Source organism: Silurus aristotelis, assembly GCF_946808225.1.
Source record: "Silurus aristotelis genome assembly, chromosome: 2".
In the NCBI taxonomy this organism is placed as follows: domain Eukaryota; kingdom Metazoa; phylum Chordata; class Actinopteri; order Siluriformes; family Siluridae; genus Silurus; species Silurus aristotelis.
Window position 1 is genome coordinate 25,643,047 of NC_139575.1, and position 16,358 is coordinate 25,659,404.

Consider the following 16,358-nt stretch of genomic DNA (forward strand, 5'->3'; position numbering starts at 1 on the left):
AACATATTTTATAATCTAGTCACTTTCAATTATTTTGAAATTGCAAAAAAAAAAAAAAAAAAAAACATTAAAAAAGTGTATATTGCTTCTGTACATTTCTTCTTTTTTCTTCTTCTTTTTTTTTTTTACACAAGCACTTCATTTTGAAAACTGCAGCTGCCCTAAGGGTCTTTCTGCTTTGACAGGATGTGCGTGGAAGGGAGTAAATGACAGGTAGGACATGAGAACATTGTCAGTTCAACATGTTCCGACACTTTGCTGTGTTCCTGTCCAAAAGCGACCTTCCCAGATCCTGTTCCGCTTTTTCTCCTCTGTACTGCTGATTCACCAAGTGCGTGTGCGTGTGCGTGTGCGTGTGCGTGTGTGTGTGTGTGTGTGTGTGTGTGTAGCTTCCTTCCTTTCGACATTCACCCTGCCTTGGGGCTTTACATCACTGCTGCTTAAGAGGAGGCCGGGAAAGGAAATGGTAACAAAGTGAGAAAAACTAAACACACCCTTTGCTTGAATGTAAATCCACCCATCCTTATATTCTAGGACGTCCCACGCCACGCACTTCTTTCACCATTCAAATTGTTAAATGCTGACTAGAATCAGTCCAAGCCAGTTTTCAGACATAGATTAAGTCAAGCAAGGACTAGTAAATGTTTTTTAAAAAAAAACACAAAAAATCAAGACTCATTCATTCATCCGACATTCACATAATCAGCAACCCAAAGAGCAAACATGACCTTCAGCTTTCCTCACTTTCATCTGGCTCACCCTTACAATCACACATTATAAAGTGGATGTGTTATCAGTGTGGCTGACTTTTGAGCATGTCTGCACAATAGATGGGAGCTTTTCAGATATCCCAGTGCATGCAGCAGGGGCCCCTTGTCCAATCGCTTTAGGCACCCATCCCTCCCCCTCTTATTTAAACCAAGGCGAGCAGTTGCTCTCAGTGGAATGTCCCTTTGATAATGCGTCCATTGCCATGACTATAAAGCAGAAGCCAGTGGACAGCCCCCAGCAGCGAGCTTCAAAGCATGGGGCAGGGATACAGACAAAGAGCTTAACCTCCAGCTTTTCCACCCACATTCCAGCTTCCCAGAATAAAGACCGCAAACACCATGTCTTTCACCAAGTCTGTGTTATGTAAATGAACTCCATTGCCAATTTACCCAATGAGGAGCTTTTCAAATCAAATTCATATTTCATTCAATTCAAACGTAACACTATTATATAACATTATACATTAGTATTGTGGGGATCTTTCCAGTGTAAATTGACAATAGTGTGACTAATACAGGGCTTGAGAGCATTTGTGAAAAGAAATGAAGAATCTATTTATGACACACACAGTATATTTGCACAACTGATATCTGCATTTTTATTAAAGTAACTAACTTTAATTTATTAAAGTAACTGTACATCAAAAATTTATTAGTGAAAGTCTGGGCTTAAATACAACATACAGAAGCAGACAGTATACAGAAGATTTGTATACAACACAACAAAATAAGACATGCAATGCTCAGTCAGCGAAAATATAACCCCTGCACATTAGTCCTCTGCATTCACTCCGTTTACAGGAATGCATTTTCTGACTCGCAGTACACAAACGAGACAAACGGTCCTCCAATTTAGCCTACTGTTAAAGATAGTACATCACACCACTGAGAAGTTTCCTCTGTAGATAAGAACAGCTGCTGCACATCCCTCCAACCACATGAGGGCATTCTGGCTCACACTCCAAATGAAACAAGTATGATGATTCTGGGAGCCACTAATGCCCATTAGCACAGACAGGATTGCAGTGGAGAGGTGAAAAGTTGGATTGGTGAAACATGATACACATCTGCGTTGTTATATTTCACAAATAATGACTGGGAAGTCAACATGGATTCGTGGATGATCCAGTTTCACAATCCCCTGAAAACAAGAAAGAAAGAGAGGGTTTTTGTTAATAAACATGAAAACTGTCACTTTTATTAATACGTTTTTTATTATTGTTACAAAAAGATGTGTTGGTACACACACACACACACACACACACACACACACACACACACACAGGTAATGTTAAAAATGACTGGCATGTAACATTAATAACTTTATCTCTTATTACAATGGCACCTGATAAGGGGTGAGATATATTAGACAGCCAATGAACAGTCAGACATTTAAGCGTAATGATCTGAGCAACTATGACAAAGGCCTAATTGTGATGGCTAGACATCTGGATCAGAGCATCTTCGAAACAGCAAATCTTGTAGGGTGTTCACATAATTCAAACAAGTTAGTACAAACCAAAAAAACTACAAAAATGACCAGTAAACAACAGTTACTGACCCATCTTTTCTGATCTCACAGAAAAACTGCTGAAGCATAAACCATTGTAAAAACTAATGCTGGTTATGAAAAAAAGGCCAGAAATGTATAGCTACAGATCAGTCAGAGTAAGCATTCTGACCACTGTCCAACTCCAACAGCACTTGCAATTATTATTAGTATTATTATTATTATTAGTAGTAGTAGTTTTCCTGCACCACAGCACTTGGGACACTGTGTAAAATGTCATTAAAACTAATGAACTAATGCACTTATATCATCAGAGATGTGGCTTTTTCAATCAGATGCTGATAACAACTAAATCGTCCAGCTCCTCTTTAGTCCGGAGGACATGGTGTCCATGGTTTCCAAACAAAAGGTCAAATTTCACTTCGTCTGACCACAGAACAGTTTTCCAATTTGCCCCAGTACATTTTAAATAAACTTTGGCCCAAACAGGATGGCAGCTTTTCTGGATCATGTTCACGCATTCTTTGCATGATAGATATTTAACCTGCATTTGTGAATGACATGGCAAACTGTGTTCATAGACAATGATTTCTGGATGTGAGCCCATGTAGTGATTTTCATTAAAGAATCATGACTGTTTTAAATGCAGTGCCACCTGAGGGCCCAAACAGCACAGGCATCCAATATTGATTTTGACTCTTGTCCCATGTGCACAGAGTTTTCTCCAGATTCTTTGAAACTTTTGACAATATTATGCCCTGTAAATAAGATATTCAACTGCTTTGCAATTATATGCTGAGCAACATTATTCGGAAAGTGTTCCACAATTTGTAGACACAGATCTTTACAGATTCTTCACAGCTCTGCCCATCATTACTTCTGAGAGACTCTGCATATCAGATCCACTATTTATCCACATTGAGTTGGCCTCTGAATTCCTCAGAGGACCACCTTGCAACTTACAGGACTCCCAGGGTTCCGGATACCACAGTACACATTCAGAGGTGTTGTGGAGTTCAATGACTTGATAGGTCGGAGCTGACCCATCGCACAACATTAGGCAGGGCATGTTAATCTCATGGCTGTACATTCATGCAGTTATCTAATAAGCCAATCATTTGGCTACAGAACACCATGAAAAAAAAAAAGTCATACAATCATACAGACATCAGTCAAGAGCTTCAGTTAATGTTCACAGCAAACATCAGAATGAAGATTTAGAATGAAGAAGTATTACAACTGAATCTAAAGTGATTTTTATAGAATATTTTCCCTTTTTTTTCTTTTGAGTTTTTTGTTTAAGAGTTTATACATACTGGTAAAACAAAGCAAAAAAGACTTGCTGAGAGAAATCAAAGGAAAATGACACTTGTTTGAAGTCTACAGTGATTCAAATAAGCAGGTCCTTACAACCACGGTGAGCAGAAAAGCATCTCAGAACACATGAAATCTTGATGTGAATGGTCTTCAACAACAGGAAGTCACATATTTACATACATTATTGGCCTTTGGCAGACACCCATATCCAGAACGACTTTTATTATATATATATATATATATATATATATATATATATATATATATATATATATATATATATATATATATATATATATATATACACACAACTGAGCCGCTATGGTGTTAAAGGCCTTGCTCAGGGGCCCAAAAACGGCAGCTTGGTTTGGCTGGGTTTTGAACTCGGGACCTCCGGATCCAAAATCCAATGCCTTAACCACAAACCATCTCCTCAAAGAAGAACCAAAGCAGGTCCTACTCATGTAGGCCACTTACAAGAATCTAAGGCTATAACGGGCACAGACTAACTAAAGCTAGTCAGAACACTAGCTGAAAGTGTTAGACGGTCTTTTCTCCCTGCTGATATTAGACATTACAATCGAAGCTGCTCCCAGTGAACCGGTCACCATAATACACACCGTTATTACTGTTTAACTGCAATAATAACAATAAAGTATTTTAACAACACGTGCAATAACAGAAATTTTTAAACCGTGCAATATTACCTGTGTGCAATTTGTCTGTTAGCGTAACTACCTACTCGTGGTCTCTTTTCTCTTCTTTGTATTTATACATTGTGTTGTGTATATACTATATACTGTATACTATATTATGTCTTTTATATATTTGCATTTCTTTTTCTTTGCTGCTGTAACAGAGAAATTTCCCCACTATGGGACGAATAAAAGTATATCTTATACATTTTTTACATTTCCACATTATGTTTTTATTTGATAACTGCATGAAGGTGCAAGTTTACAGGTGTTCCTAAAAAAAAAAAAAAAGGAACCAGTAAGTGTATATACACACAATTGTAACAAATTATGGGGAAAACCAGTTGTTCTTTAGAAGCAAGCATCAGTGCAAACCATGTTATTTTTTTAGCAATGTGTCAGCATTGTCCATTTCTATCATCAAAACAGCCTGATTTTGGGAGCAGTGTCCTGACATGTTTTAAATGTCATGTATTCCATATTACAAAATCTGTAAAACTATTGGCAGAATTCACAACATTGTACTGATGTTGGATTTGCATTCGTCAGTGTTGTCACTACATCACCCAGCATGTTTCGCATAAAAACTCCATTCAATTATTTATAATTCTTCCCATGAGCGTTGAATCCTTGTACTGCTTCACTTTTTACTGACACTTAACTGTCTGTTCAAAAGTATGTGGACACCTGACCATCGCACTCAAATGCGGTTCTTCTCCAAAGTAAAAGCACACATTTGTCTAGAATGTCTTTGTATGTTGTGGCATTTCAACCTTGAGCCCATTATCAATGTCTGAGCTCACGTACTTGAACTTGACTTGACAAGACACTCTATTGGCTGAATGACCAAAAATCCCTGCAGGCACTAGAAATCTACTAGAAAGCCTTTTAAAAAAAATGGAGACCATTAACAACAAATAGGTAGTGAATATTCAAGTAACACATAGGTATGATGGTCTGGTTTTTACATACTGTTGTGTATATTACCAACCATTAAAATGCCTTCAGGTTGCAGAAAACATGTGTTTGGGGAAAAAAGAAAAAAGAAAAAGACTTTTCACTAATGATTTCCACTATAAAAATATAATATTTCAAAATCAGTTTAATGAGTCAGAGTTGCATAGTTGCACTTCATATGATATGGCCAGTCAGGTTGCCAGTCATGTGGTATTCCATATTAGCATGAAATGTTCCCATCACTTAAACTAGAAGACCCAAATCTGTTCATGACAATACCCCTGTGCACAAAGCAAACTACATAAAGATCTTCTTTGCATTTGATGGAGCGGAAGATCTCCTGCTATAGAGCTCTGACCTCGACCCTATGGAACACCTTTGGTATGAATTGGAACGCTGACTGCATCCTAGGCGTCTAGTGGAACATCTCTCCAGAAGAGTGGAGGTTATTAAAAGAGCTAATGGGTACTAAATGTGGAGTGGGATGTTCAAAAATCACATATGAATCTTATGGCTAGGTCCTTTGGCAAAAGGGTGCATGTGTATACAGTCAGCAGTTTAGACTGGAAGATTTCAGAAACTAGGATTATTGTAACACAAAAGGAAAATTTTGTAGATTTAAACAAAATTGCCATTTTCTTCTATATTTGGCTGAAAAGAGAGACAACCTGCGATAAAAACCATCAGGCTCCAGATAAGAGAAGGTCAACTTCTTTTTTGAGACATGCAGACACAACAGATGTAAAGAGAATAACACCAGAATGTCAACAAGCACCGAATAAAAACACCTCTTTGATTTTCGGAAAACATCCAATTAATCCTTCATTTCAATACTACCTGAGGTACGAGGTTCTTGTGGATCCTTTTCAGCTTAGCCTTCTTCCACCCGTTTTTAGTCACCACCGTCTCCTCGTAGAATTCATGAGCCAGATCTCCATCCTCATCGAAATACAAAGAGCTGCAAGCACACAGCACATTTATCCTCAACAGTCTTTTACTCAATTACACAATTTCTAGGGGAAATCTAGACATTTCTAGCTTGATATTCAAGAATTAGGGAGTAAGTATATTACTAATAACACCACATCACCACGCTTGATCTGAACTGGTTTTACAATGTTTCGGGTAATCTAATGCTCCAATCATAAGTGAATATGCAGTCGTCCCCTGTTTATCGCCGTAGGTACTTGCCAAAACCGAAAAAATACGTTTAAGCCATTAATCATCCTCCTGCACTCTTTAAACAACAGCACGAAACATTTGAAAGGCTAGAGCGAGAGGAATTTTGTGTAAATTCGTAGGATTATCACATCTATAGTGAGTACCGTAGTACAGTACTGTAGTGTAGCCTGATGTTTCTCTGCTTGTTTATTGGTTAAAGTGTCCTGTGATGTTAAAAAAGTTTAAGTTTAAGATACACGTCAACGCATTCTCTATTTTCATTGGCTAAATCTGGTGCAGTACGTCTTCAACTCCGCCCTTTTCTTTTGACGTCAGAGGATACTACAACCAATAAATAAGCGGACACATACGGTTTCTTGTAATGCTTCTCATTCTTATGATGAACTGAAACCGGGACCATACGCGAAACAAAACAGTTATGTGCCAAATTTAAAATTCGATAATGCGATAAATCGAGGGATGACATATACAGTGGGTACGGAAAGTATTCAGACCCCCTTCAATTTTTCACTTTTTGTTATATTGCAGCCATTTGCTAAAATCATTTAAGTTCATTTCTTTTCCTCATGAATGTACACATAGCACCCCATACTGACAGAAAAACACAGAATTGTTGACCTTTTTGCAGATTTATTAAAAAAGAAAAACTGAAATATCACATGGTCCTAAGTATTCAGACCCTTTGCTGTGACACTCATATATTTAACTCAGGTGCTCTCCATTTCTTCTGATCATCCTTAAGATGGTTCTACACCTTCATTTGAGTCCAGAAATTTTTGATTATACTGATTGGACTTGATTAGGAAAGCCACACACCTGTTTATATAAGACCTTACAGATCACAATGCATGTCAGAGCAAATGAGAATCATTAAGGTCAAAGGAACTGCCTGAAGAGCTCAGAGACAGAATTGTGGCAAGGCACAGATCTGGCCAAGGTTCCAAAAAAATTTCTGCTGCACTTAAGGTTTCTAAGAGCACAGTGGCCTCCATAATCCTCAAATGGAAGACGTTTGGGACGACCAGAACCCTTCCTAGAGCTGGCCGTCCGGCCAAACTGAGCTATCGGGGGAGAAGAGCCTTGGTGAGAGAGGTAAAGAAGAACCCAAAGATCACTGTGGCTGAGCTCCAGAGATGCAGTCGGGAGATGGGAGAAAGTTGTAGAAAGTCAACCATCACTGCAGCCCTTCACCAGTGGGGCTTTATAGCAGAGTGGCCCGACGGAAGCCTTTCCTCAGTGCAGGACACATGAAAACCCGCATGGAGTTCTCCAAGATGGTGAGAAATAAGATTCTCTGGTCTGATGAGACAAGATAGAACTTTTTGGCCTTAATTCTAAGCGGTATGTGTGGAGAAAACCAGGCACTGCTCATCACCTGTCCAGTACAGTCTCAACAATGAAGCATGGTGGTGGCAGCATCATGCTGTGGGGGTGTTTTTCAGCTGCAGGGACAGGACGACTGGTTGCAATCAAGGGAAAGATGAATGCGGCCAAGCACAGGGATATCCTGGACGAAAACCTTCTCCAGAGTGCTCTGGACCTCAGACTGGGCCGAAGGTTTACCTTCCAACAAGACAATGACCCTAAGCACACAGCTAAAATAACGAAGGAGTGGCTTCACAACAACTCCGTGACTGTTCTTGAATGGCCCAGCCAGAGCCCTGACTTAAACCCAATTGAGCATCTCTGGAGAGACCTAAAAATAGCTGTCCACCAACGTTTACCGTCCAACCTGACAGAACTGGAGAGGATCTGCAAGGAGGAATGGCAGAGGATCCCTGAATCGAGGTGTGAAAAACTTGTTGCATCTTTCCCAAAAAGACTCATGGCTATATTAGATCAAAAGGGGGCTTCTACTAAATACCGAGCAAAGGGTCTGAATAATTAGGACCATGTGATATTTTAGTTTTTCTTTTTTAATAAATCTGCAACAGTGTCAACAATTCTGTGTTTTTCTGTCAATATAGGGTGCTATGTGTACATTCATGAGAAAAAGAAATGAACTTAAATGATTTTAGCAAATGGCTGCAAAATAAAAAAGAGTGAAAAATTTAAGGGGGTCTGAATACTTTCCGTACCCACTGTGTATATATATATATATATATACTTATATCAACACAAAGGAAATAAGTCACAGTCGCTCAATCCTAGTTGTAATTCATAATAAATGAATTCATATTTACCTCCTCCTTGTAAAGACAAACGGGGTTGCATTTTTGTAGCCACACATTCGGGCTAAAGACTGATCGCTGACATCAGGACATTCTCCACTGGACCCTGAGCCAGTAAAAGGCCAGACTCCTTTAGCTTTGGATCCACTGCCTCCCATCTTTAATGAAAGGGCATCATTAAATGGGACTGACAGGTACAGTTCTCTGTAGCTCAAGCCTAAGAAAAAAAAAGAAAAAGAAAACGCTAAAATGTGGTTTAGCTGCAAAGATAAATCGGATTACTCTCTTGCATGAGGTTTGTGATTGTGGTATGGTTTCAAAGCAACACTGTGGTTCCTTAAGGTCTCTCTAATTAGCACTAGAAACCACAAAAGCAGGTTCTCATTATAGTTTTAGGCTGTTCCCCGGCAGTGACATGACCTAACAGTGAAGGCCACAGTATACTGGAACAATTGGCAATATTTACTACAGGATATTCAGTACTACAGCCTGCAATCTAACACACTGGTTCTCATAAAACAATCCTGAAGACCAAAACCTTTACAATAACATGGTTTTCCTGCTCTAGAACACCTCGGGTACCGTCAACATAAGGTACTTATTAAGATGTTCTTTGGTGTTGTTAGATGAAAGAAAATGTGGAAACATGCTTCCACACCAGCAATGTATCCCACAAACCAGATTCTGCAAGTATCCAGATAACGCTAGCTCAACAAAGAAGACATATTTTTCAGTTGCCATGACAAATCACTATTTGAAGCTACTTGGGAAAATATAAAGCTAAATCTCAAACATGCCTACAAACAGAAAAATAAATAAATAAATAAATAAATAAATATATATATATATATATATATATATATATATATATATTATTGTATATAAATGAAAAAGATGGTATGTACATACACACATACGCACACATACGTGCACACAAATGTGTGCCTCTAAATTTGTGGTAACAGTCTGGGGAAGAACTACATATTTGTGGAAAAGTCACCAAACATTTCAGGCCATATATGATATATTAAGTACATGCAACACAACTACACTGCTTTTTGAATATGCTAAGAGACAAAATTTTACAATTACAGCTTAATATGTATTAAATTCATTCATGCTGACAAATCGGTCAAATGTGTCATGACATCTTCTTCCCTTGTTGCACTGGCTGGCTGTAAATATACATTATATATTTACTGTATATTAGGGGTGTAACGGTACACAAAATTCACGGTTCGGTACCTACTTCGCTTTTAAAGTCAATATTAAATAAATATAATATTTATTAAAAAAAAAAAATTATATATTATATATATATATATATATATATATATATATATATATATATATATATATATATATATATATATATATATATATATAATAAATCTAATTTCAATAAACTTTTTATTATACTGATTAAATTAAATAATTACTTAAATTGCCACAAATTTATTTAAATAAATGCTCCAGTGGCACTGCACTAACTCTATTTATTTATTTATTTATTTTTATATACCCCTGGAATTTTGTATGTTTCCAAGCTTAATAATAACAATTTAAAAAGTGCAAAGCGGAAAATAAACAAACTTGCAGTCCGCCACTTATTACGTTCCTGAGGGAACTCAGATTTATGTTTCGCACGTAAAAAAAAAATTTAATAAAAAAGATTGCATTCGGTACACGAGTGTACATTTTTTTAAAAAAGAATTTCATTTCATTTTGTCCTTGCTGGAGTTGCTCCATATTTAACCTATGAATGTTTTCCATTTTACAGTGTGTGCTTGTTATCCAGCCTAGTCAGGATTGGGTTAGATAATTACTCGCTGTTTTACTGTCCCTGTCTAATAGAATTAGGAGAATTCAATTCAACATGCGAATTTAAAACTTATTTCATTCTCAAAACTTACAAGGGAAAAGAAAATAACTTGCAGGACTACCAATCTGCTTATACATTTGTCGAATGCATGAGACTAAACCAAGTAAGTATCTTCTGCAGTGTGTTAAAAGTACAAGTCACAGTGCAACATCTGTATTCCACACAAACAGTATAACCACTTGGAGATGTGTTTAACTTTTTAGGCATTCACTCTAAGCCTAATTACAGAAATAAACTAAACATTCACCCATGAACCATGTCTGTGTATCATTTCTACCCAAACATCACTCTTTTTTTTAGTTAGATTAGACTTATAAGCTTGACACTGTTACATTTTACCCGTGATCCTGAGTTTCTTTCTTCGTTCGGAACCTGCCTGAGTCAACGTCATGCCCTAAGTTTGGATGGACCACTAGCTACTGCTAGAAAGGGTTCCCCATGAACAGTCTAAAGATTCATTAAGTTACTGTGGAGGGTAAACCTTAAGAATCATGGAGATAGATTTGAACTGTAATTAATATATACACTCTTAGGATTACATAAACAGGTTTAGGACTACAGTAGCAACGAACCGTTTTCGCATTTAACCGTCCATCAGTGAACAGTTGAGAACTTTAACACTGATAGAACTATAATGACAGATGTTCCGCATGACCCACATGAGGATGGGTTCACTTTTAAATCTGGTTCCTATCAAGTTTTTTTCCTCGTATAATCTCGGCAAGGTTTGCCTTACCACTGTTGCCAATGGTTTTGGAAGGGATAAACTTATATGGACTGATTTAGAAAAGATCTAAAAGTTATATTCGTAATCTATTTAATGCTGTAAAGCAGCTTTGGGACAATGTCCACTGTTAATCAAAATAATAATAATAATATTATATATATATATATATATATATATATATATATATATATATATATATATATATATATATATATATTATATTGTTTCCTAAAAAAAAAAAAAAACTAATTTATATCCAAAATTACTCCTATATTTAGAGCATTAATTCCCATATAAACATGACCTATTTTTTGAGGACATTGATCACTTTATCTACAAAGTCTTCAATATGCTACATTTTCTCAGTAAAACCTGACTGTAAGGAAGCTGGGTAACCTGAGCTGAGGGTTTTATTTAAACTGCATGTAGTCTATATAAATAAAATATAAATAAACAAGAAAATAAATAAATAACGCCTCGTGTGGCTACTGGATAAAAGCCAAATAAAGTTTTTTTTTAGCTCCTGCCATATTTACCACTGTATTTATTTCTCACTCATACGCAACGTATTCATATCATCGTTACCTTCTCGCCACTGTCATGTTTACACTGAAGACTCGTCTTCGTCCTTCTACCGCTTTCTTCCTTTCCTTCTGTGTGTTTTTATGGCGCTTAGCAGACGGCTTTACGTGCATTACTGCCACCTATTGATCTGGAGTATGGACTGGTTGGTCTTCTGCCTTCTCTTCTTTGGTGTTTAACGGTGGTTAGTAAATCAAAGCTGAATACCTCCACCTATTGAACTGAACCGAATTTGACATTTTTGGCTCTAACAGAAGAAATTGTTTAAGACGCAGAACAGGAGATAAGATGTTATTAGACTGCCTCACCCCCACAGTCAAACATTGAGGAGAAAAGCAGGGAAGGTTGGAAACTTATTCTAGGTGAAACTAGTACTGAACCAACATGGCTACCATTTTATACTTTAACACAACTGTATGTAATTCCATCTAGACTGTGGCTAATCATGACCAACTTCACCATTCTACAAGAAATGACCCAAAGCATAAGTATATGCTGGTATTTAGAGAACAAACAGTCGACTGGAGTGTTATCTATCATGGAATGGCCTACACAGTCACCGGACTTAAATCCTATTGAACTGCTCTGGAATGAACTGGATTGAAAGTCAGAAAGAAATATTTAACTAGCAAAGAACACCTTTGGCAAGTTTTACAAGAGGAATGGGAAAGTATTTCAGCTGAATGTTGAGAAACAAACTGGCCAGTTGCGAAAGAGTGTTAAACACTTCATGCTAAGGGAGGAATATTCAATACAAATACATTTTAGCATCTGTACATTTATATATTTGTTTGGTCAAAATAAATCTCCATACCATCAAATTGCCTAGTTTGTTGCATATAAACAAAAATAACATGCATGTGTCTCTCAAAAACTATAAAAGACTAGTTGTTTTCAAATCTTTGACAGGTACTGCATAAGTGCAAATTGTATCCACATTTACGATGTAATTGTAACAAGATATAAAAAAATATATCACAATGGTATCTGTTTTGTGACTGATTCTGTCAGACAAATTTGAGTCCTCTATACTGCACAGAAACCGATGGACTGAAATTCACCTTAGACTGAGGGCAAAGACCCAGCAGCTCCAGAGATAAGTTAACATTTATTATAACTTATGCTTTATGAACCCAGCCATTAGGGCCTGGATAGGGAGGGAGGATTGTGTTAGGAAGGGCATCCAGCGTAAAACATGTGCCCAATAAAATCTGCGGATCACAAATCAGAATTTCATACCAGATTGGTCGAGGCCTGGGTTACCAACGACCGCCACAGGTATTTTTCAGGCAGGCATTAAGCTGGTTTGAATCCTACCTGTCTGATCGTTACCATTTTATAGATTTAAATAGAGAGTTATTCAGGTTAATGCAAATAAATTATGGGGTGCCACAAGGTTCAGTTCTAGGAACCCTGCTTTTCACAATAAACATGCTTCCCTTGGGAAATATTATTAGAAGTCATGAAATTAGCTTCCACTGTTGTGCTAATGTTACCCAGCTATATATCTCATCGAAACGAGACGATACAGCTCAATTGGCTCGGATAACTAAGTGTGTCAAAGAATTAAAAGATTGGATGACGCATAACTTTCTATTATAAAATTCTAATAAGACAGAGGTTTTGCTCATCGGCCAAAAAACCAGTACACAGAAGCTCCAGCATTTTAACTTGTATTTGGAAGGATGTACTGTAACTACTAGTTCAACAGTAAAAGACCTGGGAGTTATTTTAGACAGCAACTTGTCTTTTGAAAATCATATCATCCATATTACAAAAACAGCCTAGAAATATTGCTAAAATAAGAAACATGTTGTCCATATCTGATGCAGAGAAGCTCGTTCATGCATTCATGACCTCCAGACTGGACTATTGTAATGCATTACTAGGTGGATGTTTTGCATCATTTATAACAAGCTACAGTTAGTCCAAAATGCAGCAGCCAGAGTGCTGACAAGGTCAAGAAAATATGACCATATAACCCCGATCTTATCATCCCTACACTAGCTAGCTGTTCAATTTTGAACTTAATTTTCGTCTTCTAACTCTGGACTTCTAGTAGTTCCTAGAATAGCAAAGTCCACTAAATGTGCTAGAGCATTCTCACATTTAGCTCCTAAACTTTAAAATAGTCTTCCTGACAGTGTTCGGAGCTCAGACACACTCTCCAAGTTTAAGTGCAGATTAAAAAAAATCTTTTAGCGAGTCCTACACAAAACACACATCACACATCATAACCTTGTGCTCCATTACATCTGATCACATGCACATTATCAACTTGTGCTTGTTAATATTATGAACAGCAGCAAAGCTAATTCCTTTCCACGGCTTGTCTTTCTCTCCGCATCCTGAGGCATCTCGAGGTTGCGCCAGCTCCTATTACATCCCACTTCATAAGGATTATGGACCTTTAAAGAAGTAGATGCCGACCGGAAAACATCCCGAATCATCTAGAGACGTACCAGCGGCATTTGGATACCACTTCATGTACAGTTTGGACATTGGACCTCTTTGAGTGTTATAACATCAACTGACTGAATAAGAGTGTAGACAGGACATTACTCACAATCACGCATTCCGGTACTAATGCTGGTTCTCACTCTTCAGTGTTTTGTATTGTTTTAAAGATTTATAATCACACTCTTGATATCACCCAAATGAGGATCGGTTCCCCCTTTGAGTTTGGTTCCTCTCAAGGTTTCTTCTTCATATCATCCAAGGGAGTTATTCCTTGCCACAGCCGCCCAGGCTGCTCATCAATGACAAATGCACATCATTCACTTTAATTCATAAATTCTGTAAAGCTGCTTTGAGACAATGTCCATTTTAAAAAAGTGCTATAGAAAAAAAAAGTGCTATATAATAAATTCTAAATTGAAATTTAATTTTTGTATTGTTAGCCAATAGGGTACCGGTGAAAATTGGGTTTTTGTTACAGAGACAACAGGAAAAGGACAAGTGTAGGAGAGTGGAGGTTAGGGTTGGTACTTTGAATGTTGGCACTATGACTGGTAAAGGGAGATAGGTAGTTGATATGATGGAGAGGAGAAAGGTAGATATGTTAAGTGTTTAGGAGACCAAGTGGAAAGAGAGTAAGCCCAGGAAAATTGGAGGTGGGTTTAAACTATCTTGGTGTGGATGAAAAGAGAAATAGTGTAGGGGTAATACTGAAGGAAGATTACAGTAATAGTGTGGTGGAGTATTTGAGAGGGGATGAATGTGAAACTGGAAGTTGAAGGGGTGATGATAAATGTCACCAGTGCTTATGCTCCACAATTGGGTTGTGAGATGGAAGTGAAGGAAAAATTCTGGAGTGAGTTAGATAAAGTGGTGGAGAGTGTACCAAGGAAAGAAAGATTGGGGACTGTAAGGTGTTGGACAGTGTAGCTAGACAGCATCGGATGGTGGTCTGTAGGATGGCTTTAGAGGTAAAGACGAAGAGGAGGAGAGTGAGGACTAAAAAAAAAATAAAAGATGGTGGAAACTGAAGGAGGAAGACTGTAGTGTGAGATTCAGGGAAGAGGTCAGACAGGGGCTCGGTGATGGTGAAGAGGTGCTGGATAATTGGGCAACTACTGCAGAGGTGATAAGGGACACAGCTACGAGGGTACTTGGTGTGACATCTGGAAAGGGAACGGAAGACAAAGAGATGTAGTGGTGGAATGAGGATGTGCAGGAGAGCATAAGGAGAAAGAGGTTGGCAAAACAGAATTGGGATCGACAAAGTGATGAGAAAAGTGGGCAGGAGTACAAGGAGATGTGACAGCAGGTGAAGAGGGATGTAGTAAAAGCAAATGAAAATGCATATGAGGAGCTGTATGAGAAGTTGGACACTATGGAAAGAGAAAAGTATTTGTACGGATTGGCTAGGCAGAGGGATCGAGCTGGGAAGGATGTGCTGCAAGTTAGAGCAATAAAGGATGGAGATGGAAATGTGTTGACTAGTGAGGAGAGTGTGTTGAGAAGGTGGAGGGAGTATTTTGAGCAGCTGATGAATAAGGAAAATGAGAGCGAGGGAAGGTTGGATGATGTGGAAATGGTGAAGCAGGAATTGGAAAGGATTATTAAGGTCGAGATGAGAGCAGCTATTAAGAGGATGAAGAGTGGAAAGTCAGTGGCCAGATGACAAAACAGTACAAGCATGGAAATGTTTAGGAGAGATGGCAGTGGAGTTTTTAACCAGATTGTTCAACAATATTTTGAAAGGTAAGAGGATGCCTGAGGAATGGAGGGGTGTGCCGGTACCAATTTGTAAGAATAAGGGAGATGTGCAGACCTGCAGTAATTACAGTGGAACAAAGCTGATCAGTCACATGAAGTTATTGTTAAGAGTTGTGGAAGCCAGGCTGAGGGAAGAATTGACCATCTGAGCAACAGTATGATTTCATGCCGAGGGTTATTAGGATATCAGGTGTGGCAGAGAAGTATGTAAGGGTGGTGCAGGACATGTATGAGGACAGTGTGACAGCAGTAAAGTGTGCAGTAGAAACGACAGACTGGCTTAAGGTGGAGGTTGGATTGCATCAAGAATCGGCACTGAGCCCTTTCCTGTTTGCAGTGGTGAT

The 16,358-nt window shown here is 38.0% G+C and overlaps 1 protein-coding gene across 1 annotated transcript; it reads right to left on the minus strand.

Moving 5' to 3' along the window:
• Positions 1 to 1,345: 1,345 nt before the first annotated feature.
• Positions 1,346 to 11,944, minus strand: tusc2a (tumor suppressor 2, mitochondrial calcium regulator a). Its single transcript, XM_083561297.1, has 4 exons — positions 11,797 to 11,944; positions 8,615 to 8,819; positions 6,087 to 6,207; positions 1,346 to 1,911 (listed from the first exon to the last, which is right to left on the minus strand). The coding sequence occupies exons 2-4, from the start codon at positions 8,758 to 8,760 to the stop codon at positions 1,846 to 1,848; spliced, it is 333 nt and encodes a 110-aa protein (XP_083417423.1). The 5' UTR covers positions 8,761 to 8,819; positions 11,797 to 11,944; the 3' UTR covers positions 1,346 to 1,845.
• Positions 11,945 to 16,358: the final 4,414 nt, after the last annotated feature.

Excerpts from the sequence above, each read along its gene's own strand:
- tusc2a (XM_083561297.1), bottom strand. The coding sequence starts at position 8,760 with ATGGGAGGCAGTGGATCCAAAGCTAAAGGAGTCTGGCCTTTTACTGGC. Across the intron at positions 6,208-8,614 it reads TTTGTCTTTACAAGGAGGAG|CTCTTTGTATTTCGATGAGG; the intron begins GTAAATATGAAT and ends GTGTGCTTGCAG. Across the intron at positions 1,912-6,086 it reads ACAAGAACCTCGTACCTCAG|GGGATTGTGAAACTGGATCA; the intron begins GTAGTATTGAAA and ends TCTTGTTTTCAG.